The sequence below is a fragment of the Lethenteron reissneri genome, chromosome 64 (assembly GCF_015708825.2).
Source record: "Lethenteron reissneri isolate LAM-NWPU_2019-01 chromosome 64, ASM1570882v1, whole genome shotgun sequence".
Lineage (NCBI taxonomy): Eukaryota > Metazoa > Chordata > Hyperoartia > Petromyzontiformes > Petromyzontidae > Lethenteron > Lethenteron reissneri.
In genome coordinates, this window is record NC_083842.1 from 4,386,431 (window position 1) to 4,404,544 (window position 18,114).

At 49.6% G+C, this 18,114-nt stretch overlaps 1 protein-coding gene across 1 annotated transcript; it reads left to right on the forward strand.

The window, feature by feature from the left end:
- The first annotated feature begins 7,300 nt into the window (after positions 1–7,300).
- LOC133359146 (small integral membrane protein 24-like) lies at positions 7,301–17,816 on the forward strand. Its single transcript, XM_061577545.1, has 4 exons — positions 7,301–7,478; positions 11,953–12,091; positions 14,260–14,358; positions 16,003–17,816. The coding sequence occupies exons 1-4, from the start codon at positions 7,412–7,414 to the stop codon at positions 16,091–16,093; spliced, it is 396 nt and encodes a 131-aa protein (XP_061433529.1). The 5' UTR covers positions 7,301–7,411; the 3' UTR covers positions 16,094–17,816.
- Positions 17,817–18,114: the final 298 nt, after the last annotated feature.

Genomic DNA, 18,114 nt, shown 5'->3' on the forward strand with positions numbered 1-18,114 from the left:
ATGCACGCGCTGGCGCCGTACGCCATGGCCGACGAGTCGCACGAGTTGCGCATGCGGGGCTTGAGCGTCGCCGCCTGCGACGACCTCCTGACCCTGCTCTACACGGGGCGCCTGCGAGCGCCGCCCGCTCGCTTCCACGCCGTGATGGCGTACGCACGCCACCTGCAAGTGCGCTTTGTAACGGACGACGAAGACGACGACGCCGGCCCGTGTGAGCCGGCGGTCAAACGGCCTCGCGGGAACCGCTCGGGCGACGCGAGGGGGCGGCGATGCAGCCGGCGCGTTTGGCCGAGCCGCGACACGACAAATCGACGGCGGAGATCGGTTGTGGCGGCGCGGGGGGCGGTCGTTCGTGCGGACCACCGCGGGAAGGCGGCGGCAGAGCCGGCGGCAATGGCGGCGCAGGCGGCGGCCGGCAATGCCGCCAGGGATCCGCCTCGGGCCGTTCCCGCCTGCTGCCAAAACGAGAATCGAAAATGAGTTTGCGCTGTTACTGGCGGATATGCGCCAGGCGTCGGTGGCGGAGCAGGCGAGGCTCAGGCAGGAGAGGTACGACAGGAGGAGCGCCATCGGCCTGGCGAGCGGGCGCACGGAGCTTCCCGTGGAGCCACCGCGGAAGAAGGGGGTGGCAGTGAGCGCCACAGGCCGGCGGGCGCTCCCCCACGCCATGTGGGTCGAGCGGCTCAGGCTGGACGGAAATGATGTTTTCGCCGGCGACGGCGGCGCCGGCGGCAACGCTGCGGAGGGACGCTGCAGAGTGACGGTGCCGACGGAGGTGGGGCAGGGCGGAGCGGCCACATGGCCGGCCCCAGCGGACGCGACTTCGCCCGTGGCGACACGGCGGCAGCTGCCCTCGCCGCAGGTGACGCTGATGCCGTGGTCGGTGAAGCGGGCACCACGGTGACGTTCGTCGTCGATTGCGTTCGGGCCGGCGGTGGAGACCATGGCCATTGTGCGGGCGGTCGTGTAGGTGGTGACGGTGGTGGTGGTAGTGGCGGTGGTGGCGGTGCACCGCCCAATTGGGAACTCCTCTGCATCGACCTGATCGAGCAAATCGGAAAATTCGAGATGAGTCTAGTCTCCACAAACGACAGCGACGACCATCCCCGTTACTCCGAAGCCGAATTTGCCGCTTCACCGACATCGTTGCCAGAATCACCACGACTGCCTCCACCACCATCACCTACGATGGCTTTCGACGACAGGTGCACCTCCCATGGCGTCCACGTGTGTGACCGATCCAGCTGCGAGGATCCGCCCGCAGTCGTGGTGGAGGTGCAACTGCCAGACTGGATCCAGCAGGGCCTGACGTCGCTCCACCGCCACCTGCGCCACGCTCCATCGACAGATTTGTTCGACGCCTGCGGAGGTGACGGTAGAGGTGATGGTGGTAGTGGTGGCGATGGTGGCAGTGAGGTTGTGGCCTCGAGCTCTCTGTAGCTTTGTGTGGTGTCGCCTCAAGAGTGACTGACAAGCGGGGTGGATGCCTTACGTGTAGCTATTGGCTGATGTCCATTACCGCTACCGAGCAGCCACCATCACTACCGACACTACTGCCACTATCGCCGACACCACCACTGCTACCACGAGGGCCATCTCCATGGCCACCACAGTCACCACCGACACCACCACGACTACCACCACTGACACCAATCACCACTGCTATCGTCTCAACATCCCCCACTAATTGCCATAATCCATAATAGAGGGTTATTGGGTTAGATCGCAGTAAATGTGTCGTTAAAACCCGACCAACCACCCGACACGGCCAACTAGTAAGGGTTGTCACGTTAACAGAACGTGCCAATTTGTCACTAGTACAGCACACCGGTGTGTTGGAGAGCCAAGCCACAAATGACACATTTATCTATTAATGCGATCTAACCCAAAAACCTCTATTATGGATGACATTGGTCACGAAAGCCTACGTGTTAAACTAATTGCCATAAGTAGCACCACCACCATCGTCGCCATCACCGCTCACCACAACCAGGTGCTGTGAGTCCCCCAGTAATATTTTGAAAAGGAAAACAAGGTAAAAAAAATTGTTTACAAAGCTAACGACTATTCAAATTCAGCATTCACAAATGAAACGACTTTTCACTCAATCTCTGGAGGCCCTCCAGCTGGTGGAGGCCGCTGTGCTGCAGCCTCTAAAGCCCCGTGCCTGAATCCGGCCCTGACCACAAGCACGACTCGCTACTATCACCACGACTACCACCGTCACTGCTACCGCCGCCACCATAATCACCGCCCGTGCTTCAGCACGCCGACTTTACCTTTTCACCGCCACGTCCATCAACGAAGGCGCCGCCGACAGATTGGGGATGGCCATGCCCGCGCAAGCGCCGCGGGCAATCGCGTAAGGTGGCCAACTTATTCGGGCAATTGCCACCTGGCAGCGCTCGTCACCGGGAGCGGCGCATTTCCTCCCGAGGAACGGACCAAACTTGGCGCGCGCAGCACCGGTGGAAATGCGCCCTCGGTCGAGAGGGGCGGTGAATTTTGGTCGATGGCGGCCGCTCTGGCAAGGGGCACACAGAGCCCTGGCCCTGCCAGTTGGATTCCGGTTGGACTTCGCCATCGCCGCCGTTGCCCACTGCGGCGGCGTGGGGCGGGATTAAAGCGGCGACTGGGTTTTGTTTTGTTGTTGCTCTCCCATGCATGGGCAGCCAGGACCGCGTCCTCCGGATTGCAAACCACCCCGTCCCTGTGGTTTAGAGAAATAGCTAGGGTGGGTGGGTGGGTTGAGCGTGTTTCGTAATCCGGACGATGATGTGAAGCAGTACCTCCTCGGCAAGACAACTTGTAATGTTGATTGGGAAATCTTCTTCCGATCTGCTGTGGTGCCGTGTTGTGTTAATTATTAAACATGCACTTTTTTTTTACTTTGTGCGTATTATACATATATAGAGCTACGTCCCTTGTTTCCCGCATTTTTGCAGGAAGGGGACCACCTTGTATTTTTGTGAGGTCGGTGATTTTTTGTTCATAACTACTCCACAAAGTTAAAGCGCCTCGTAGCTTCCCACGGGCTGTCTTCGAACGATGCGGGACAATACGGTGGTGGTGAACAAAAAAAGAGATTTACATTTTTTCTTGTTGCGGTGGCAAAATATCGCTAGCGGCGATTGCCGGAAATAATTTTTTTGCGGTAAAAATGACCACGAATACATAGCAGTTGTAAAGGGAGGCACTCGGTTACATTGCAAGTTTGATTTTACCTTTCCCCCCCCCACGCCTACTCGGGAAAACGGCGTTTTTGCCGCAAATATCTTTTGATTAAAGAAACACGCGGTGTGGTTTGCTGGGTTATTTTTTCGGTCGAGTTGCATCCTGACCCCCCTTCTTCCCTCCCTTGCCACGTGACTCGCCATCTTTTGGCCATCCGTGTTTTTACTTAGTAGGGCTTTCGCGACCAATAGTTTTTGTTTGTTGGGTTAGATCCGGTAAATATCAATGAGTCGTTAAACCCGCCACCGCCTGACACGGCCAATTAGTAAGAGGATTGTTACGTTACACAAAACGTGCCAATTGGTTACTAGTTCAGCACTAACCGGTGGTGTGTTGGAGAGTAAAGCCACTGGAATGGTGTTAGTGCGTCACTTCACACATCCTGCGGATTGTATGGGGGCACTATTAACCCCTCCCTCCCCCCCGCAAAAGTTGGGGATGCGTCAAATAATTAGAGTTTGAGTCCCGCTCACGACCAGTAGCAAAACCTGAACTGGTCCTGGGCCTCTGCTAGGTCGACTCAGCCTTAAACGAGTGGTGTGTAAAAACATCGGCACTGGGGGAGAATGGTAATGTGGTGGATTCACTCTCCCAACACTCGATCGGTGAGTGCTGAACTGGTCACTAATTGGCACGTCTTGTTTACGTTACAGACCCTTTCTAGTTGGCTATGTCGGGTGGTGGCGCGGTTTAGCGACACATTTATATCGACGAGTTCTAACCCAACAAAAAAATACCTCCATTACGTCCCCGTTTGCATCGGGCCGTTTGTTTCTTCCTGGGAACCTGCGTGGCTTTTTTGGGGTTGATGTTTCCCCTGCGAAGATTTTGACCGGGAAATGTTTTGAAATGCTAGATTTGAAGCTTTCGTGACTGCAAGGATTCATACTCTTAGGTTTTTTCGGTAAAGTCACGTCGGTAAAAAATAATAATAAAATAATAATAAATGAAAATAACTCAATTAAATCACGATGTTTAGGAGGCAACACAAGTCTCCGTCTTCAGGTGGGACCGTCACAGCTAAATCTACTTGGGTTTCTCTTCACTTGATACAGTAAATTTAGCTGTGACGGTCCCACCTGAAGACGGAGACTTGCGTTGCCTCCGAAACGTGATTAATTGAGTTTTTATTTATTTGACCTACGTGACTTTACCGAAAAAACCTAAGAGTTTTGAAATGCCTTGCGTTGGGTTTTTTTGTGTGGGGTGGGGGTTGGGGGGGAGACACGGGTGGGGGAAAAAATTGTCGATATCCCAACGATGGGAGTTTTTTTGTTTAAAAAAACCACGTTTGTGAACGTTAAATTAAAACAGGCTTGTTCGTTGGCTAATGCATCACCCCGAGTGCGTTTGCGTCACTTAACGCATCCTGCGAATTGTATGGGGCGCTATTACGGCCACCCCATATTTTCTAAGCGATAGTTTCGGGGATACGTCAAATAACCCAAAGTTCGATTCCCAACACCGGTCAAATGAGCGGCGTGTGAAAACATCGGCACTGGGGAGACAAAGGCGGCCGGCCGTGCTGCTGGCCACAGCACTTGCCCAGCAGTCTGCTCGAGGCTGCACGGGACATCTTTTGGGTGACCGGTTGGGGTTTGGCCCATGGATCCCAGGCCAGGGGTTCTTAATCCTTTTTTTGTGGGGGTTTTACCAGAGGCGGCTTCATTTTCACGGTTCCCATTTATGTAAATTGGAATTAAATTCTATTTACGTGCCGAAATCTGTGTGAATCGCCTGTCATATCGTGGCAACTATTCTAGCAATGAAAATGAATAATTTAGGATGAAGGCCATTCATAAAAATGACAGTCGGGGTCAACTTTAATCTGACTTACAAATATTTCCATGAATGGGAATGGTTAAATGATTGAGGTGCTACCCGACCCGGCGTGACTTCTTCACCTGGTAAGCTAAAACAAATAATAGTTCGGTTTCATTTGTCGATATTTATTTAAAGTAATTTAACTTGGCTATAATTTGCGCCCCTATCAGTTTTTTTTGTATTTTGTGTTGTAAGGATTTGACCCCGTGCCGCCTTACTGAACAGCTGTGTGGGGGGGGGGTGGAAAAAAAGAGCTTTATATCTCGTGGGTGAGTCTCCAGTATAAATAATAAAAGATTATTAACTTCTGCCGGGGCCTAGTTGCCCGGGTCAGCGCCTCTCGCTCGCCTGGCGGTCTCCATGGCGACGCGGGTCTCGTCACGCGGTGAGCGCGTGGCAGGCGGGGGGGGGGGCGCGGGGGTGTGGGGGGAGGGGCGCGGGGGGTGTGGGGGGAGGGGCCAGGGGGGTGTGGGGGGGGGGCACCCGTGGACTTTGAGCCCCATTCGGATGACCGCTTCCATCGCCACAACCACCACAACAACCACAACAACCATTAACAACAATTATAACCATTTACAACGGTACCTTTAAAACAAAAATAGCAACTATCAACTGCAATGGTTCTAACTATGAAAATAACCACACGCAAAAAAATATCAACCCAGCATCGCCACAACAGAAATCGCAACAACCATTAATTCACTTTTTAAAAATATAAATTTTATTTTACCAGGTAAGTGCCACTCGACTACGGGCGTCTCTTTTCTCAGAAGCGATCTGCCCATCACAAGCGATGGCTCCAACCACGTGGGCTGATCACGTGGAAATTCAGATCGGACAAATTCAGGCATCGTCAGGGTTGGGGATGGAACCCACGACCTCCTGTAGACCAGGCGAGGCAGTCAACATCGGGTAACCCTCAACACCTTACAACGACCCATCCCAACAACCACAGCTACCCACAGACACCATCAACCACCCCACCTAAACAACCACAACAACCACACCGTACACCCAGCACGCAAGCGTCAACTCTGTGTCGTCTCTTGTACCTGAGCGTACACACACACATTTCAGTTTCATCCAGGAAAAAACAGCAAAGTCTTCCAGAAAAAGCCACCGCGTTTCAACGCTGCGTGCACAAACCTCAGTGGGATGCAAGTCGAACAATAACAACCATAAGACAATTTAGATTAAAGTTATCGGGCTAACTGTACTACAACAAACACACATGGCTACACCAAAACGTTTTAAAAATCACCAAAGTATAGGGATAGAAACAATGTAACGCTACGAACCCGGCGACCCGAGTTCGGTTTCAGCTCACGGCGAGTGTCTGCACCGGTTATGGGCCTCCCCTAGGTCGACTCGGCCTCAAATTAGAACCTAGTGCGGTGTGTGTGTGTAAAACATCGACCATTGGGGAGACAAAGGCGGCCGGGCGTGGTGCTGGCCACCCACCCCCTCGTGTGCCGTGCCGGCCTTCATAGGTGCTCGCTAACAGCACTTGCCCCAACAGTCTGTTACAGGCTACACGGGGGATCTTTGTTGTTGTTTGTAGTATACACACATCCAGAACATCCCCCGACCGCCCTAGAGATCTTGTCAACTGCTCACACAGAGAGAGATAGCTGCCTAGTGATATGGCTGCAATAGTAAAACAAAAATTCAAAAAATCCTTTCTTTGGAGTCACCCGAGGTGTTTCATCGACAAGGAAACTCAACTTTGAATTGTACCAAGTAAGACCGCACTGAGCCACTTAAACATTTTTTTATCAGAAGAGACCTGGAACATCGCAAATGATGTCTCAAACGAGTGGAATAATCATCATCAGGTGGAAAATTGGCAGCAGCAGCAGCAAAATACTCGAAACGCGCGTGACATTTAATTCTAAATGTGATAATGGGCTTTCGCCCGGTTAACATAAAGGCAACATCACGATCAACAACAACAACAGCAGCAGCAACAACAACCACAGCCACTATCACCAGGAGGTGTAGCAAGTTTAAAGTTGCATTGATTAGGTTTAGCCCTGTGACCAATGTGGCAACAACAAAATATGAACACAGGACATCCTAAAGCGACGACGCGCAACAGAAACATCCTGAAATAAACCAGCAAATATTCCGCTCGGCACTGGGGGATTGGATGGGCTCAGAGTGAGAGAGAGAAAGGGGTCAGGGAGAGGGAGGGGGAGGGGTCACGGAAGGGAGGGATCCTCATGGAACAGCGAGAGAGAGAGAGAGAAGTGGAGGTTTTGCAGCTGGGAGCTGAGCCCATTCCGCCTCTGCTGCCCAGCCGAGCACCCAACCCTGGCCTGCCCTTCCCCATCGCTGCCCCGTGGGAGAGATAATGGCTCAGCTACTGCCCTTCGTCGTTGCCCTGTTCTTCAGGACGTGTGTGGCCGAACTTCAGAGGGGTAAGCAAGCAACAGCGTTCCGCTCCTGCGAATGCCTCCTCCCCCCCCCCAAAAAAATACTTATCGTACGTGGCCTTAATAGGTGCTCGCTAACATTCCCCCCACCTACACACCACACTACTATACACTACACTATACACTACTATATACTACACTATACACTACTATACACTACACTATACACTACTATATACTACACTATACACTACTATACACTACACTATACACTACTATACACTATACACTACTATATACTACACTATACACTACTATACACTACACTATACACTACTATACACTACACTACTATACACTACACTATACACTACTATACACCACACTACTATACACTACACTATACACTACTATACACTACACTACTATACACTACACTATACACTACTATACACTACACTATACACTACTATACACTACACTACTATACACTACACTATACACTACTAACGCTAAATTTCGATTTAAAGCTTTCGTGACTGCAGGGATTCATCTTCTTGGTTCTTTCGGTAAAGTCACGTAGAAAGGAAATAATAAAATAATAAAAAATTAAACATTAAATTGCTTTTATTATGTTTTACTTTTATTATTTTATTTATTAGTATTATGTTTTATTTATATTATTTTAATATGTCCTTTCTACGTGACTTTACTATACACTACTATACACTACACTATACACTACTATACACTAAATTTCGATTTAAAGCTTTCGTGACTGCAGGGATTCATCTTCTTGGTTCTTTCGGTAAAGTCACGTAGAAAGGAAATAATAAAATAATAAAAAATTCAACATTAAATTGCTTTTAATATGTTTTACTTTTATTATTTTATTTATTAGTATTATGTTTTATTTATATTATTTTAATATGTCCTTTCTACGTGACTTTACTATACACTACTATACACTACACTATACACTACTATATACTACACTATACACTACTATACACTACACTATACACTACTATACACTACACTATACACTACACTACTACAGTATACACTACACCTTTTATTAGCACGGTTGGCTACGTACGGTGCGAAATAAATTAAAACACACACACATACTTACGTCTTTGTTTTGTCCATTTGTGTTCATTGTTCTTCGCCCGTATGTCAAAGCAACATGTGTGTGGTGTGTGTGGTGTGTGTGGGGAGGGAGACGGTGCGTCTTATAATCCGGTATGTGCGCGTACTTGTGTGCGTGGCCAGATTTGCATTCAGTTATAATTCCAAACTCGATTCGGAGCTTTCGTGACCGCAGGAATTATTACTCTGTGGTTCCATTGGAACCTCATGCATTGTCTTTGAGTTGTGCGCCTTTTGGCGTCATCTGGTCCAACACCATGTGAGACTGGGCTCTAAGGAAAGCTGTCTCGGGTGTGGACCAATCAACTTCAATGACAGTTCACATCATTATCAGAGTTGTGTGTTTTGTTTGCATTATGACTGCAGGTATTGTGGTCTATGACTCCTTGTAAAAAAGGTGTCAGTTTTAGTTGCCAGATAAAAGGGTAAAAAAACACTTATTATACTCTTTGGTTCTTTCGGTTAAAGTCACGTAAAATAGTAAAATCAAATAATAGAGCACGACGTTTCGGTTGCAACACAAACAGCCATCATCAGGTAAGGATGATGAAACGCAGACACGGAGACAACATAGGCAGACACACATGCAGAGAGAGACACACAAAGACACACACCGAGACAAACGTGTTGGTGTGTGTCTCGCTCGTCTTTGTGTGTGTGTCTCTCTGGTCTCTGCCTATGCTGTTCCACGCGTCTGCGTTTCATCATTCATCCTTACCTGATGATGGTTGCCTGTGTCGCCTCCGAAACGTCGTGATTTAATTGAGTTTTTTTCATTCATTTATTTTTCACCTACGTTAATTTAGTTGTTTTTTTCCATGTATTTATGTATGTCTCACCTACGCGACTTTACCGGTAAAACCAAAGAGGATGAATCCTTGCAGTCACGAAAACTTCAAATCTAGAATCGTCTAATTATGATTCGGAAAACGTGTTCACGAGCTACGCACCTCGTGCAAATGGCCAAGCGATGATCGCCACGCTCCTTCTCTGACCACGATCGCAGTTTAGCAAACACGGGGAGAAGTTTAGCGAGAGGGGGGGGTGTGATCTCAATCGAGTGGCGGGGAGCACACACAGAGCGAGTGAGCTGGGGGTAAACACTCTCCACTCAGCGCTGCAGCTCAAGCGTCAAGCACTCTGCGGATTTCATAGAAGCCCTTATAAAGGTGGCATAGCAATACACTTTGTAACACAGCTTTTTATTTGCTTATGCTTCAAAAGTACATAAAATGGATGTTATTCCCCACAAACTTTGATTTTGTGAACAGGACTTTATGTGAACGAAAGACACGAATTCGCCCGTTTTCTCAGTGAAAATAGGTACATTTCAAAATATCAAAGTCCTGATCTTTATTTTGTTTTATTTTTATTAATTTTGATGTTTTACCTACGTGACTTTACCGAAAAAACCTAAGAACACAAAAGCAAAGTTGGGAATAATAGCCACTTTATGTACTTTTGAGGCATAAGCAATTAGGAAATAACACTTACTACCCAGGACCAAATAAATATTTTTTGTTACACAGTTTAATGTAACCCAACAGTGTGGAGTCGGGCTGAATGATTAATCGATTTCAAATCGAAATCGCAATTTGAAACGATGCGATTAGCAAATTGCAAAGGCTGTGATTCTTTTGCGATTTGAAAAGTCCTATTACTTTCTTATTGGAATTGTTTTATTTCTTTGTAATTATAACTTTATTTATTTAACTTAACAATCGTTCTGTTTGATTGTTCTATTTCAATAAATAATTGTAATAAATACACGTTGGAAGTAATTCATATATTTTAAGTTCTCATCCTTGCATTAGAATATATAGAGCAGTTCATATATTTGATGGTATCACGTGGTAATGCTCCATCACATGTTATAAATCTATTACACAGCGAATATTGAACTGAAGCTCGACTTAAAAACATTTAATCGCGAATCAAACCGCAATCGTAATATTTTCCCCAAATCGTTCAGCCCGAGTGGAGAGGCGTCAGCAGCAGCAGCAGCAGCAGAGAGGGTTGGTGCAGCACTTCACGCACAGATGTTGTTGTGAAACTCCCATCCCGTGGGCGACAAGAAGGAGCCGTGCCTTGGCTAGGAGATGTTGACTACCTCGCCTGGTGTACAGAAGGTCGTGGGTTCGATCCCGACCCTGATGCCTGCTGCTGTATATTTGTAGTCTGCGTGTCTCTCTCATCACCATCACGGTGGCTATGAGATGTTAACTACCTCGCCTGGTGTACAGGAGGTCGTGGGTTCGATCCCGACCCTGATGCCTGCTGCTGTATATTTGTAGTCTGCGTGTCTCTCTCATCACCATCACGGTGGCTAGGAGATGTTGACTACCTCGCCTGGTGTACAGGAGGTCGTGGGTTCGATGCCGACCCTGATACCTGCTGCATATTTGGAGTCTGCGTCTCTCTCATCATCATCACGGTGGCTATGAGATGTTGACTACCTCGCCTGGTGTACAGGAGGTCGTGGGTTCGATCCCGACCCTGATGCCTGCTGCATGTTTGGAGATTGCGTCTCTCTCATCATCATCACGGTGGCTAGGAGATGTTGACTACCTTGCCTGGTGTACAGGAGGTCGTGGGTTCGATCCCGACCCTGATACCTGCTGAATATTTGGAGTCTGCGTCTCTCTCATCATCATCACGGTGGCTATGAGATGTTAACTACCTCGCCTGGTGTACAGGAAGTTCGTGGGTTCGATCCCGACCCTGATACCTGTTGTATATTTAGAATCAACTGTGTATTTGACTACGGCTATAAATGGCCACGCGATGAGCTGTCGTTTGTGATGCTTCTGCAAAAAAAAGCTACATCGCTCATTGGGCCTTCACCTGTTTAAAACATGTTTGTGTGTGTGTAGATATAGCAAGGCCGTAGCCATGGCGTCTACATCGGGGGGATCAAATCATCCAGGGGGTCTGGGGCCCCCCCCAGAAAAAAAATCTAAATTTGAAAACGAATTTGCTGCATAAAATATTTTTTTAAAATCACTAACACATGGGATGGACTTTTTATTTATTTTTTACTTTTTTTTGCTTCATTGTAATGTAATAGCAGAGATTAGGGATTAATAAAGTACAACCATACCCACAATCATATAAACATAAATCTATTTTATAGCGATATATTGAGGGGGGGTGGGGGATATTTTGAGCATATTTGAACATTGGTGGGGGGATGTCCCCCCCCAATATATATTCTAATGACGGCCTTGGTGTATAGACACTCGATATTTTTGCTTGACACGTCCCATCGTCTGCCCGGCCTCCCGCGCGCAACGGGCGAGCCAACGAGCAAACACCGAAGGAAGCGAAAACGAATTTGTGTGAATCTGCGCGCTCGTGAAACTTTCAGACGAGGCCGAGGAGACGGAGCCGCGTGCGCCGAGCCGCGTGCTCGCGCCGTGGCTGCAAGGCCTCGTGGCAGTCATCGGGTTCCTCTTCCTCGTCTTCGTCATCTTCGTCGTCAACAAAGTGTGGTGCGCCGACCACGGGTCAGTCACACCAAGACGATGGCGCCGGCCATGAGTGACGTCACGCGATTGACCCCTCCCCCCCTCCTCAAATGTGACGTCACAAAGCTCTGCCCCCTGCCTCCCTCCCCCCCGAAACCATATTTCCATTTTGAAAATGAAACGCGCTGCGAATGGCTTTAAACTATTGCCATTGTAGTGCGTATTTAATGTGGCGCTGCACTCTGATGTTGTAGGAGTGTTGTTATAAACAATTAGTGTTGCTATAACAATTCTATATTTATTTAAAGTTGCGCATTTTGATGTGACGTCACATTTCTCAAACCCTCCCCCCCCCGCTCGTCACACATCGTCACAAATGTCTGACTCCCCCCCCAGGTGCGTGACGTCATTTATGGACGGCCCCAAAGATTCGCCCCCCCCCCGTGTAGCCTGGGGCAAGTGCTGTTAGCGAGCAGCACCTATGAAGGCTGGAACGGTAGACGAGGGGGTGGGTGGCCAGCACCACGCCCGACCGCCTTTGTCTCCCCAGTGGCGATGTTTACTACACCCCGCACAACACACACACACTCGCCCCCAAGGGTTCGTGGGTTCGATCCCGACCCCTGACGCCTGCTACTGCTGTATATTTTGAGTTTGCATCTCTCTCATTATCATCATCACGGTGACGAGGAAATGTTGACTACATCGCCTGGTCTACAGGAGGTCGTGGGTTCGATCCCGACCCTGATAATGCCTGCTGTATATTTGGAGTTTGTGTGTCTCTCATCGTCATCATCATCACGGTGACGAGGAGATGTTGACTACCTCGCCTGGTATACAGGAGGTCGTGGGTTCGATCCCGACCCCTGACGCCTGCTGCTGTATATTTGTAGTTTGCGTCTCTCTCATCATCATCATCATCACGGTGATGAGGAGATGTTGACTACCTCGCCTGGTATGCAGAAAGACGTGGGTTCTATCCCGACCCTGATGCCTGCCTGTTTGGAGATTGCGTGTCCTCCCCTAGTGGAGTGTATCGTGTTTAACTCCGGAGAAATGCGTCTTGTGCGACGGGACAATTCTGCCGATGAGACGCGCTGATTAACTTGTCGAATCTGGGGAATCGGTGCTCGGCACTGGCGGAACAAGGGGGGTGGGGGGGGTGGCACGCGCCCCTCCCCTCCCCCCCAATGATCGCATCATTGGGGTTTATTAGTATAAATCAGCATTTTGCGACCCCCACTGCCACTGTGTAGCATATTATGTGCCAGGGACACTGTGAGATGATCGGACAATAGTCTGAGTCTATAATTAGCAATAAGTAAGGGCAAAGCGGTTATAAGCGACTCAGAATTGTGCGCAGTTGCGTGTCCAGTCCACGACTTCCCTGGAGGCGTCAGCAGCTGCAGCGAGCGCGATGCCGATCACACGACGCGGTTCCAATTCCACCCTCGGTCGATGGCCGCGCCATCGCCGCACACGCGTCGAATGAAAATCAAGGGACAAGTCGTCACTCACTAACAACTCCTCCATCATTTCTCATTGCTGGAGGGGCTGCCCCCAATCCTCTACCTGACAATCCTGGCTCCGCCATGGGTGCTCAGTTTTTTTTAAGTTTTCAGTTCTATGTAGTAGGTATAGCCCTGTGAGCCATTCGGTTCTTGAATCGGGTGCAACCGCAACAAACAAACACGAAAACAATAACATGAAAACATCTTAAAGTGAATTTTGATTTTAAGCTTTCGTGACTGCAGGGATTCATATTCTTGGTTCTTTCGGTAAAGTCACGTAGAAGGGACATAATAAAATAATATAAATATAAAACAATACAAATTCTCACGACGTTTCGACTGCAACACAAGCAATCATCATCAGGTGTGAAATTAACAGACAGAAAATTTGGAAAAAATAAAAAAAATCTTGCTGTGGATTTCACACCTGATGATGATTGCTTGTGTTGCAGTCGAAACGTCGTGAGAATTTTTATTATTTTATATTAATATTAGTTTATTATTTTCCTTCTACGTGACTTTACCGAAAGAACCAAGACTATCTTAAAGTGACAAACAGAAAAATCGGGATCGTGACGCGAAACGGAAGCACGGACGGCTGACGAAGCAGCGGGGGTTTTGTTGTTCTGGTTGTTGTTGCTGTTGTTGTTGTTGTTGCTGTTGTTGTTGTTGCTGCTATTGTTGTTTTCGCTGCAGGGAAGATGTGTACGCAGACGTGGTGGCGGATGTAGCGGTGGAGGTGGCGGTGGAGGGGACGGCTCGTCGGCACGCTGAGCAAAACAGCACCAGCAACGAGTAAGAAACGCGTAGACACCCAGAGACTCACGTAGCAACCCATAGACTTGGATAGGGGCCCACCAACTCACAAATAAACCCATGGGCTCACATAGAAACCCATAGACTTGGATAGGGGTCCACTAACTCCCATATAAACCCATGGGCTCACATAGAAACCCATAGACTTGGATATGGGCCCACCAGCTCACATATAAACCCATGGGCTCACATATAAACCCATAGACTTGCATCGGGGCCCACCAACTCACATATAAACCCAGCATAAATGTGAACCAGTTTCAACTTCTCTGAGACTCACCAAGCAGCAGCACGTGCTGCTGGGTCGGCCCAGTGGTGCTCTTATAGGGAAATGAACCTCATGGCGGTACCCCGGCTCTCGCATAATGTCCGTGATGCAGTCACTGTTAGTCTGTTGATGGTCGGCGATGCGGCAATCGATTCATCTCGACGAGCTGTACACTACGATGCACCGCTACGGTGCGTACCAGCGAGCGTTCGTGGTTTCGGCGCAATCGTGCACGCTGCGTTTCGACATCGCGGAGTGTGGCACCGATGTCGGGATTGATTGGTACCCGAGTCGTGGAGTTGAGTAACACCCCTGGGGAAAAAAATGGTGTCCCAGAAATAACATATTTAATTGCCTCGGCCATTTTGTATTGTGTGGATCAAATGCCATCCACAGAGGGCATCTGGCCCCTTCAGTGTAGGACAGCAACAAGGTTAAGTGTCGGTCCCAGCCCCGTCCCCTGGGTGATGTTTAACCCAGGATCACGACAAGAGGGCAGAGTCAACAAATGAATGATGGATTCCGCGTGGGCTCGCGATTAATGGTGAATAATTGTCCCACCTGTTGTTTGCCACGCAACACAATCATTAGCGCCACCGTGGGGAGTTTGAGCTACAACATGAGGCACCTGGGGGGGGGGGGGGGTCAGTCATTGGTGACGATGTGTGATGAGGGGGGGGGGGGTCAGTCATTGGTGACGATGTGTGATGAGGGGGGGGGGGGTGAGAAATGTGACGTCACATCAAAATGCGCAACTTTAAATATAGACAACACGTTATACTTAGTTAAATAGACTTTTTACTAAATGTTTTCTCCTACAACATCAGAGTGCAGCGCCACATTAAATACGCACTACAATGACAATAGTTGAAAGCGATTTGAAGCATGTTTTATTTTGGGGGGGTCTGACTTTTTGTGATGCCGTGTGACGAGGGGGGGGGGGGTCAAAAATCGTCCCAAATCGCGTGACGTCATTTATGGACGGCCCCAACTCAACAGCCCCACGGCATTCTGGGAGTGCATCATTTTAGCATTAAACGAGCACCCAGTGCGATGTGGGAACATCGGTCAGGGTCAGGGGTCATTAACATGCGGCTCTTCAAGGAACTGCTTGGTGACTTCATTAAGAATCGTCTCGAAATCTGATACATTGCGGCTCTTGAAATACAGATTTTTTTTTACCGAATTTGTTTGCTCAACCCCTGGACTGGGGAGACAAAGGCGGCCGGGCGTGGCGCTGGCCACCCACCCCCTCGTGCGCCGTGCCGGCCTTCATAGGTGCTGCTCCTCGCGAACAGCACTTGCCCAGCAGTCCGTCAAGGCTACACGGGGGATCTTTGTCTTTGTGTTCGCAGCGTCGGGCAGCACAAGGCTTTTGAGAACGCGACGCTGGAGAACGAGGAGGAAAACGTCGGATCAGCGGAGACTACCAGCACGGCTTTCTAAAGACTCACCACACGCAGTCACGCACCACACGCACACACACGTACACACACGTACATTGCATAGTTTCAACTTGCAGACGCATACAGGGATTCATTGAAGTTGGGTCTGTCCAGGTGTGTAATAAACCTGTGCTGTGCCCGGCACACAACGTCGAGGGTGCCGCTCGCTATGGCAGCAGCTACGAGACCGCTTACCGCACACGCTGGGAAAACACTGAGTGAGAAACGAAGCCCTCTATGTATGCACACACACACAACACGTGAACCCTGACATGCGTGTGCACTTACACACGTGCGCACACACCACTAACACGCGTGTACACCTAGGCGCACATACACACACACAACACGTGAACCCTGACATGCGTGTGCACTTACACACGTGCGCACACACCACTAACACGCGTGTACACCTGGGCGCACACACACACACGTGCACATCTACACACGTGCACATGGCAAGCGCACACTTCGACTCGCCGTGGCCTGATTTCACGCGTTCCCATCGTCCTCGGTTCGTCCGGCTCTACAAGACGCGGTCCTCAACCTGTGACCGCTGTCAACGAGGTCACACAAAGCTGCTGCTGCCACACGCAAAAGACAAAGATCCCCCCTGTAGCCTCTAACAGACTGTTGGGGCAAGTGCTGCGAGCACCTACGAAGGCCGGCACGGTGACACAAGCGGGCGAGTTGCCAGCAGCACGCCCGGCCGCCTTTGTCTCTCCGTCTTACACACCGCACCAGGGAGCTCGTTTGAGGCCGAGTCGACCTAGGGGAGGTACAGGTCTGATTCAAATATCCCACACCGTTGTTGGTCGCGAGCGGCGATCGGAGCCGGGTCGCCGGGTTCTTAGCGGGGTGCGCTAACCGCTGCACCACCGCTCCCCACCACTGTCCCTCGGATTATGAGAATGCTGGGTACGAGCACATCGATTGTGAGGGTCAAGAGTAGCACGTGCTCCGAGCGTTCGTGCCTGAGGCCGATAATCACGACTCCAGGGGCAAGGGAAGCGGGCGGCCGCGTTTATTGTCACGGTGAGAACACACGGCGGTAATAACCAGGGCGGCCACTGGATCCGAGCAGCGTCAGAGCGCTCGTCATTGGGGTAATGCCGATGTGCGCTCACGCCGGTTCTTGACAAAGGGGCCGTCCATAAATGACGTCATGTGACGATGTGTGACGAGTAGGGGGGGGGGGGTTGAGGAATGTGACGTCACATAAAAATGCGCAACTTTAAATATAGAAATGTCATAACAACACTAACTGTTATAACAACACTCCTACAACATCAGAGTGCAGCGCCACATGAAATACGCACTACAATGGCAATAGTTCAAAGCGATTTGAAGCGTGTTTTATTTTCAAAATGGAAATATGGTTTTAATTTGGGGGGGGGGGGCAGAGCTTTGTGACGTCATTTGAGGAGGGGTCTGACTTTTTGTGACGCCGTGTGACGAGGGGGGGGGGTAAAAAATCGTCCAAAATCTCGTGACGTCATTTATGTGCGGCCCCACAAGGAGGATGCCGACATATCTGTAGTGCTTTGCGAGTGTTGATGTTGATGTTGTTGTCCCGTCGTGCGTGCCTCTTCTCCGCAAACTCGCGTTGCCTTTCACGAGAAAACATTCGTCGAGGAATCGGTTGAAACGACCCCTCTTGAAAACAAAAGTAAATCGTCTTTAGACTCGGTGAGGCTTTCCTGAATAAACGACTCTTGACGCTTTCTCCCGACTGGGTGTCGTACAAGGCAGCACACGTACGTGTACGTATGTTCAACTTCTTTCGCATAGTACGTAGCCAACCGTGCGAGTCCTGCCGGTGGGCGCGTTGTGACGTTTCGTCGGGCGCACCAACAGACACGCACACGATGGACGCAAACGCGTTTGGCTTTTCGTACCGCGCGCCAATTCGTGCCGAGCATCCCCCGGTGCGCTTTGCAACAACAACAACAAAAGAAACTTTGACGAGTCGTAAAATAAAAAAATCCACTGCCAAATTTAATCCGGACCGGAGGAAATAAA